The sequence below is a fragment of the Triplophysa rosa genome, linkage group LG5 (assembly GCF_024868665.1).
Source record: "Triplophysa rosa linkage group LG5, Trosa_1v2, whole genome shotgun sequence".
Classification (NCBI taxonomy): domain Eukaryota; kingdom Metazoa; phylum Chordata; class Actinopteri; order Cypriniformes; family Nemacheilidae; genus Triplophysa; species Triplophysa rosa.
Window position 1 is genome coordinate 5,454,066 of NC_079894.1, and position 9,807 is coordinate 5,463,872.

General features: G+C 43.8%; 1 protein-coding gene across 1 annotated transcript; it reads right to left on the reverse strand.

Annotated features, from left to right (window-relative positions):
- Positions 1–7,291: 7,291 nt before the first annotated feature.
- Positions 7,292–9,570, reverse strand: ccr9a (chemokine (C-C motif) receptor 9a). Its single transcript, XM_057334504.1, has 3 exons — positions 9,349–9,570; positions 9,123–9,191; positions 7,292–8,959 (listed from the first exon to the last, which is right to left on the reverse strand). Exons 2-3 carry the CDS (start codon positions 9,171–9,173, stop codon positions 7,898–7,900), a joined length of 1,113 nt encoding a protein of 370 aa, XP_057190487.1. The 5' UTR covers positions 9,174–9,191; positions 9,349–9,570; the 3' UTR covers positions 7,292–7,897.
- Positions 9,571–9,807: the final 237 nt, after the last annotated feature.

Genomic DNA, 9,807 nt, shown 5'->3' on the forward strand with positions numbered 1-9,807 from the left:
TGAACTTACATTTACTTTCCTGTAGATGAAGTGTCATGATTTATCAGATGAATGCATCATTAATATGCTAAATCTGAATACATTTTCATGACCACTAAAATATTTTGTGATTTGTGCTCTTAATGTGCCTGTAGGCTAATTAATCATGTGCATGTTAAAACACAGGACATATTTCAAACTAAATAAATATATTTATTTATTACTGTAATAGAATTTGCAAACATGAACTTTGCACCAAATTATTATTGGAAATAGTAATAATAACAGATTGACAGGACAGAAAAACAATATATAACAAAACAATTTCTCCCTATCCCAGTACTACTTCTCTAGCTTTAAAAAAATCAAAGTGCACAAAATGATTACTGAAGAACAAAGATTTTAAAACTTCTTTTCCGTTTTTGTTCAGTGTTATATTTAGACACACTAATAGAACAAATTAACATGTTTCCCTTTCATTACACTTGTAAATTCATAAGTGAATTTATGAACAAAGTGCACACAATTGTTTGAAAAACTAAGTAAATAAAGTGCTTAAATAATAAAGTACTTTTATCTCTCAATCTTTGGCTTTTTACTCCCAAAGACCTACTGCCATACATCGCAGTGTTTTTATTCACGGCAGTGAAATAACTCCACACGATGCTCCTCTTCTTTCTCCTCTGCTCAAAGATATTAATATTAACAAGATGCACCACTGCCGTTACGATGAATGGGGAGGAATGACAGCCTCTGCGCAGGTGCAGTAGATGAGGCAATCTCGAAAAAGATTTTTAGCGCAATTTAAGCTTAGCAAACCAAAGTTATGGTACATGTTTAACTATTGATCGGACATATGCTGTTTAGTTGTACTTTTTGCCAGCAATTTTAGAAATATCTACCTCCCCCATTCAAGTATATAGGCCTGTGGACTTACGTGCGTGACCTAAATAGCTGCCCAGAGGCGTTGCAATCATGGCCGCCGAGTGGCACGATTTCCGTAAATGGACTTTGCTCTGCTTGCGCTTGGCGCTGCTGAGTCACGTGATGGCGGACAGAAAAACACAGCAGCGCAGAGAGGAGCAACGTGTGCAAAACTAGGTGTATGGGAAAAAGGTTTTCTATATTTTACAATTATTAGCTACATTAGTAAATAAATAAAATAAGTAGTAAAAACACATTAGTATTGATAATTTTATGTTAGGATCGATCCTTTTCGATACAGCCTCTGTATCGATAGTATCGATACTTCAGGATCGATCCGCCCACCCCTACTCCCCAGTAAGTATATTCGCTTCTCGTGCAGCAAGCGGGGCTAAGCTGGTGGATCTCTCCACTCGATGTTTCAGAGAACCGGGGTTACGAAAGTAACCTATTGTTCTCTTTCATCATCTCGTGTTCGAGATCCACCTATGGGAGAGACATGGACAGCTCCCTGATTGCCCAATACACTCACAGTGAGGTTCTGTAAGCCAGAAAAAGGACGGTCATCCCCAGGGAGTGGTGTTTGACACGTCCCATAATCATGCACCTGGCAACCCTGATGCACACACATAGCTGCAATGCGCATGCAGGACAGGAAACATGTATGAGGCACACACATGTAATTAACCAAGCAACACATATATAACACCCAGGCAGGAATGTGAATGCATGCTTGGTAACATGAATGTGAATGGCCGGCCGGCCCATCTAACCCTTGTTCCTTATTACAATTCATAAACAGAACGTAAGGGAATGTAACAAGGAGGGGCTATGAAGACCCCACTCCTAAAACAGAATGTGCTACCGAGGTTTTGGTGACATCCAATCGGTAGTAACGCACAAACATATGGGGAGAAGCCCAGCTGGTAGCAGAGCAGATATTCTGCAGTGATTCTCCCCTGAACAAAGCCCAAGAGAATCAGAATCAGAATCAGAATCAGAAGAGCTTTATTGCCAAGTGTGCTTGCACACACAAGGAATTGTCTTTGGTGTTGGAAGCTTCTAGTACAGACATTCAACACAATGACAATACAATATAATACGATTTACAGTCTAAAAGATTCTAAATTGTGCATATATAAAATAAAGACTATTTTACAGAAAATGGGGGATAATAACATNAAGAGGCAGCTAAGCCCCTCATGGAATGAGCTCTGATGTTTCGTGGGGGCTGCAATCCCTTTGATTCATATGCCAATGCTATTGTGTCCGCAAGCCAATGTGAGAGGCGCTGCTTAGATATGGGACTCCCCTTGTGAGGGGGTGCAAAACCGTCTTGAAGGACAGTGCCTTTATCCATAAGGTCCTGGTAAGAAACACAAAATATCATGAACTGTGCACTGATATGATGTGAGACCACGCCCATCATACCACCCTTCAAACACTTGCCACTTATAACCATATAAGGACCACGTAGAAACAGCGCTGGCATTTTGTATAGTAGCAACCACACGCGGGTGAAGCCCAAGTGCGTTTAATTTTGTTCTCTCACGGGCCAGGCCTAGGGAGCCAACCTGTATGGGTGTGGGTGATCAATTTCCCCGTTCGCCTGGGACAATAAGTCTGTACGGAGGGGGAGGCGCCACGGCTAGGCATATAACAGAGGGATTATCTCTGCAAGCCACGGTGCTTTAGGCCATCTGGGAGCTTTTAGAAGGAGATACAGGCCCTTCTCTCTCACTCTGGCCAGCGTGGGATTTATCAGGCACAGAGGAGGAAAAGCGTACAGCAGCACCTTGGGCCATGGGTGGGCCAGTGCATCCACCCCAAGGGGCGCGTCCAAGTCCAAGCGAGAAGAACGTAGGACAATGGGTGTTTTCGTGCGAGGCAAATAGATCTACAGCAGCCTGTCCGAATCTCCTCCATATCATGCCCACTATCTAAGGGTGTAGGCGCCAATCTCCGTAGAGTGGGTTCCCTCTCAATAGAAGGTCTGCGCCTCTGTTCAGAATGCCTGGAACATGAGTCGCGCGTAACGACAGGAAAAACCGCCCGCTCCACACCAAAAGATTGTGAGCTAGAGCGTGAAGTTTCGATGAACGCAAACCGCCTTGGCGATTGATATATGCCACCACAGTAGTATTGTCGCAGCGTACAAGCACAAGATGTCCATGTAGGCGAGGCAGAAATAATTCAGAGCTTTCCATATGGTCAGGAGCTCTAAATAATTTTTTTTTAGTTTGTAGTCTGCTTGGTCACAAACCGTTCACCACTCTGCCCTCCTGGGTTGCACCCCAGCCTGTTAAGGATGCATCTGTCATCAAGACTTTCCGCATCATCACCGTTCTCAAACGGGTTCCATGTGCGTAAAAGTCCGCGTCCCTCCAGTGGCGAAGAACTGCCGTGCAGGCGCGCGTCACTGTTATAGAGCGGCAGAGATCGCATAACGGGCTGAAATGTAGTGAGAGAACCTATTTCATGAATGCTCTCATTCTCAGGAGTCCCAGAGGCAAAACCTGGATAGCTGAAGCCATGAGACCCTGCAATCTGAAGCATGTGCGATACTGCACTCTCGTCCCCTCTCTGAACTGCGACACACAGCTCATTAGAAAGAGAACACGCCCCTGGGAGAGACGCGCTCGCATGGAGACCGAGTTCAGCTCTGAGCCCTGGAAAATCACACTCTGTCCTGGTGTGAAATTGCTCTTGTTCACATTCACCCTGAACCCGAGGGATGTGATGTGTGTAAGCACAAGGCAGGTGTCCTGCAGCACTCGGCTACGATGAGCCAAACGTCTATGTATGTCAAAATCAGCAGACTTAACATTCTACGGGGGGGCAAGCCCGCCTCCGCACACAGATAAAAAGTCTGAGGACTGAATGAGTGCCCGAAAGGAAGGATCCTGAATTCGTAACATATGCCTAGATAGGCAAACGAAGAAACTTCCTGTGTGGTGGATAACTGCTTATGTGGAAAAAAGCATGTTTTAGATCGACCAATGTGAACCAGTCATTCTGTTTTATGGCGCAGGCCAGAGTGCCATGAGTTAACATTCTGAAAATTGTATTTCCTCAAATGTTTGTTCAACACTCGGAGGTCCAGGATGGGACGGAGAATACCGTCCTTCTTTGGGACCAGGAAATAACGAGAATAAAAACCCTTGATTTATCAGGTCGGGGGGCACCACCTGAATTGCTCCCTTCATTAAGAGAGAAGAGATTTCCTCTTTCAGAATGTACACAGAACTCTCCTCTCTGTGAGAAGAGTGAACACCGATCAAAAGCGGGAGTTTTATTACAAACTGCAGTCTGTAACCCTGCATAATTGTTCGCATTACCCACTCGGGAGCCGCAACAGTCTGCCAGACTGACTCGTAACTTGCGAGTGTCCCCACCACAGCCTGGGAAGCGCTGAAACGCTCGAGTGCGCCCGGTTGACCCATTCGTGATGCAATGGCGCCATTTAGCGGACAGACTAGGGGCAACATGCGTGGGTTCAGAGCGGGGATTTTCTCTGTGCAGAGAGATTAACTCTCTCCGAAACGAATTCATACGTTCCATTTGTTTTATTGTGTTTTGTGTGTTTCTTGTGTTGGGGAACACAGGGGCCGAAGTCTTTATTGGTTGGGTGAGGGGAACAATGTATGTGCTGTGTGGTGACACTGCTTTCGCACATTTTCTCACAACCGAACCCCTGAACTTGGGGGGAGAACAAACAATGTCCACTGCCTGTGGAGGGGAGTGAGAAAACCTCCGTCTTTTGGACAGGGGCTCTGGGGCCGAAAGGGAGTCCGAAGAGCTTGTGGCTCAAGAACGAGTACTCTTTGCCCCTAACGGTCGAACATAAGGCTGGCCGCTTGCGTTTCGAGTCGGTGGGGGGTTTCCTGGCCGCGGCGGAAGACGTTCTAGCACAGGGTTTAGCATAAGGTGGGTTACTCTGCCGTGGAGGGGGTTTGTAGCGGGGCCTCTCCTTGCCATGATGCGCGCTTCGCCGAATGACCGGGGGTTCGGCAAACGTGCAGTGGGTAACTGGCGCGGAGCTGCTTTTCTGGGAAGGCACAACTTGAAGGCCTCGTCTTCCTTCTTTTTGTCATCGCACCGTTGCTGCATCAAAGCCACGGCGGGACTGAAGAGAGCCTGACCAGGCTCAACCGGAGCACCCACGAAGCGCGCTTCTCACTGTCAGGAAGTCCAGAGAGGTTAAGCCAAAGTAGCCGTCACCGTGTCCCCCATCCGAGTCAGAAAGGCTGAGTTCGACACACTGGGTCGCGGCAACTTTAAGCCGACGTCGCAAGAGCTTTTTAGGCAGCACAAGGCAACGGCTGCAATGCTTTGGGTTCTCTAAAGCCTCTTCCGCATGGTTGAGGCCCAAGCAGACCACACAGAACTCGTGAGAGTCCTTAGCGGCAATAAAAGCCCCACACGAGGCCGGACAGGCCCGTGATGAGCTGTTCCCGGGAGTAGCGGCAGATTTAGAGAGCGACATATTAGAGAGAAACTCTGACAAATCTGTGGCGGGCAGCCATGGAAATGGGAGCGAGTGAGAAAAATGCACGAGCGTGGGCGGCTCCGGATGTAAAAACACAGCTAACCTGGCTGAAAAGACGACTGTCACATCTGGCGGAGGCTGATCTGACGATATGTCCTTCTGAAGACACGCGGTGTGCAGTGAATATCCAACCGAACTGTGTCCATGCAGAGATCACGAGAAGCGAATGACAACTAGAGAGCAGCTGCGCAGGCAGACCTTATATGCTCTCAGGTAAGGGGGTGGGGCCTTACCTGGCATTGGCTGCACGCTTCTGTCTGTCTAGCCAGACTTGGTGTAATTGGATGCTTCTGCAGAGGTCAGGTACGGATGCCTTTCCCATAGGTGGATCTCAAACACAAGATGATTAAAGAGAACCCACCAATCTACTATCAGAATCAGAAGGAGCTTCATTGCCAAGTATGTTTACACACACAAGGAATTTGACTTGGCGACAGGAGTTTAGTGCAGAAGAAGTGTACACATGGTGCAAACATGGTGCAAATATACATTAAGATAGAAAAAATGATAAATTAAATAATGCACTATATACAAAAAGTGAAAAAATATAGACAAAAAACAACATATAATTTTTTTTAAAGAGTGTACAGATGTGTTATTTACAGGTTTAACCTATTGTTTCTTACAATGTACAGTTTCCAGATGCTGTACTATCGTGAGCTTGTTATCAGGCAGAATGTATTTATTCCTGAAGTTTTGTTGTGTGTGGAACAGTCCTTGCATCTTAGGTTACAAAGTAAATGTTCTCAACTTTAAAGTCTGGCGTAAGTTATGAAATACTGCATTAAACACTAGGAGGCGCAAGAGAGACAAAAACAAAATATTTACAATTTCCATATGGTTTTTACCGAATTACTGAATAAATAATACATTATGAATATTTTATTGGTGATTGTAAAAGCTGGCCCCAGTCACACGTAGTTTCAAACAGCACACGTTATAAAGAACATGTTGGCTTGTCTGCCACTTCCTGTAGTGAGAAGAGCTAGCAGACAGATTTAAGGTGTTGTTTACTATGTGGTTATTTGACCATGTCTGCACCTCAGAACTTCTTCGAAAAATGAGAAACTGAACATTTTATTCTCTCATTGTTTTAAGTCAATAAGAGATTATTAAATTATTTAAATGTTTAATCATTGTGTGCCATCATGTAGGTGTTTTGAATGCACGGTACTGTTTTAGTGTTGATTTGTGTTACCCTACCCAAATGACCCCACCAAGATATAGTAATGCCACTTATCTTTTACTTTGTGAGGACATTTTGGTCTCCGTAAAGTCACAAAAGGACTAAATGATGTTTTTTATGTAAAAAATATATGTTTAGGGGTATAGGTTTAGGGTTGGGGTTTAGGGTTGGGGATAGGTTTATACAGTTTGTACAGTAAAATTGTGATTACGTCAATGGAAAATCCCTATAAAACATGAAAACCCAACATGAATATGTGAATGTGTACGTGCACGTGTTTGTTTTGTTTTGAGTGTACTTGTGTCTCCCCACAAGACCCACAGTGCGTAAACCAGACAGATAACGTACGTCATAGTCACAACGGCTCTCGCCACAATGCATGTATTCTAAGTACTGGCAGTTTGCCAGATTTCAATAACAAATATTACAAAATAAAAGGCTTCCTGTCACCCTGTATGGATAAACAGGCATGTGCTTAGTTGCTTGCCATGTCAAAATATCTCTGTAAATGACAAAGAAAACACAATTATTCCTCTTTGCCTGTGTTTTAATCCATTTGTGTCTGTATTGAAATAGTGGAATGTGACTAGAATTGAGATTATTGTGAAATTATTGTTATTCAATTGTGATAAAAAATAAGTGCAGTCTGTTGATCAGGTTTTATTAATATTTTGTGTTTAATTATTATTTGTTATACAAGTTATACAGAATGAGCAGCAAACATCTATGAACACAGTTTTTTTTTACGCCAAAAACACAAAGAAAACAGTTTATTTACAAAACTGGCTCGAATAAGACAAAAAACATTCACAGTTTTACTTTTGCAGCCATAAAAAGGCAAAATAAGTCATCACAAAATAGCATTCATAAAAAAATATTTGTCAAATTCAGTGCTTATACATGATAAATCTTGGTATACAACATATAGATACACTGAAAAACATTAATGCTGAACAAGAGATGGAAACTACCATTACAGTTAAATGGATAAGTAACCGTGCACTCTCCCTGTGGCGACACCATTCACACGGTCCACAATTACTTGATCTGGATTTGACAGCCCACTCAAACAAAGAGAACACAGTTTAACATTTAGGACTGCAGTCGTGGCATCACAATGCCAAACAACACGTTTCAAGCGTGCAAAATGTTCTCTCGCAACCATGGCCGACCAAGAACATCTGTTTCAGATGCCGCGCACCTGCAGAGAAACAAAAGTTCATGCTAAGCAAACCTCACTGACAGTGTCCTGATATGGCTCACAACGAAAGAGCATTGGTGGTCTCCGTGTCTGACATGACAGAGGAACGCTGTGGTCCTCCCTGCAGCAGTTTGGACTTGTGGGACGGGATGCAACCATAGATCTGGAGTAAACGGAAGATGTCCTTTCGGAAACGCACCCCGACGAAAGCGTAAAGGAACGGGTTTAAGCAACTGTGCATGTAGGCGAGACTCTTCATGATTTGGGTGGTGATATCAAATCGCTGGAGTTCTTCGCATTTTGTGATGGTGGTATTGGCTGCCTGAGTGGCTTCTAAGACTAACATGCTGTTGTAAGGGAGCTGAGAGAAGATAAACACGGCCACAACTGCCAAAATCACGCGCAGGGCTTTGTGCTTCTGGAAGTTCCTGGTTTTGAGCAGGGTGCGGATGATAACGGTGTAGCAGAACATCATGACTATGAGGGGAATGCAGAAGCCCATACAGATCTGAAGAGCCAGCACTAGAATTTTGATATGGTTGTTTTCATTGTTCAAGTAGACCATGGTACAAAAATGATTGCCCTCCATATCTTCTTTGGAGCGGGCGAAAAGGAACTCCGGGATTGCCATTATCACCGCCAGGATCCAGACTAAAACACAGATGAGCTTGCTGTACAGCAGTCGACTCTTCTTGGAGTTTTGCGCCTTAGTAGTCTGGACGATTACGATGTAGCGGTCAACACTGATGCAGGTGAGAAGAAAAACGCTGCTGAAGAAGTTGATTTTGTAAATGGCGGACATGATTTTGCAGAGGGCGGAGCCAAAGGTCCAGCCATTGATGGAATCGGCTGCCCAGAGCGGCAGAGTGCAGAGAAAGAAGAGATCAGCCAGGGCCAGGTTCAGCAGATAGACATCCGTCATAGTCTTCAGACGGTTCTTGAAGTGTGTGTATATCCAGACCACCATGGAGTTGCCAATGGCTCCCAGAATCACGATGATCCAATAGAGAGCAGGCTCATAGTACCTTCGAAAGCGCCTCACTTCTGCCCTGTCACATATCGATGCATCTTCATAATCACCTGTAGGGGTGGAAGAATCCTCTCCATAATCATCTAAACCCTGTGGAATAAAACCAAGCATTAGTTTATTAATCTTTACAAAGTACAAAACTTTATGCACCTAGACATGAACACAGACACTCATTACCAACATTTTCAATATTTCACAGGCATACAGCAAATACTTGGTGTAAATGCAAATTATGGATTTGGATATCACTTACAAATTTTGTAGTTAATCCAGTGAATGCGGTCACAAACGGAGTCACATTCATTGTTGATCTTCCCTTATCCTAAACCAAAAAATAATTCATATTAACAACGGTTCATGTTTTATAACATTTTAAAAAATAATAAAAAATGATCAGCTTAAGTTTGTTAAGCTTCTGAAGTTACCAGTTTGCAAGCTTTTTATTTATATGTCCTCTCAAATATTTTTGAGTTACTTACTCTAGTTTCTTGAAGAAAGAACTGGACGGTCAAACAGAAGCAGTCTGTCACAGTATCCTCTGGATCACCAAGTTCACTTTCACGTTGTTTTTGGCGGCATCTGAAAAACGTCTGTTTTGCAGAAGCTTTTAAGGTCTGTGGGTAAACCACAGTGACGCACGAACAACATGAACTCTCACACTTTTTTTTCTTCTTCTTTTTTGATAGCGTCGCTTCCAAACACAGCAGATAGGTTAGAAATATTCATGAGCCCATTTAATACATGTTCAGAAGTAGCGCCTGATATAAATTAACTTTCAAGCAACTTTCACCTGACCATGCTACACAACTTCATGCACCAGACAAAATGTTTTCTTGTGTGAGAAATTGTGTATGCAAGGTAAAGGTCAAGATGCCGGGTTTGTTCTGATGTTGAGGTGTACCATACAGTATCTACACTTTCCCTGGCTGGGCCACCAT

What these genes read in the sequence shown, in the direction of transcription:
- ccr9a (XM_057334504.1), bottom strand. Translation starts at nt 9,173, where the DNA reads ATGAATGTGACTCCGTTTGTGACCGCATTCACTGGATTAACTACAAAA. An exon ending in CTGGATTAACTACAAAATTT is followed by an intron (nt 8,960 to 9,122) that starts GTAAGTGATATC and finishes TTTATTCCACAG; the next exon opens with GGTTTAGATGATTATGGAGA.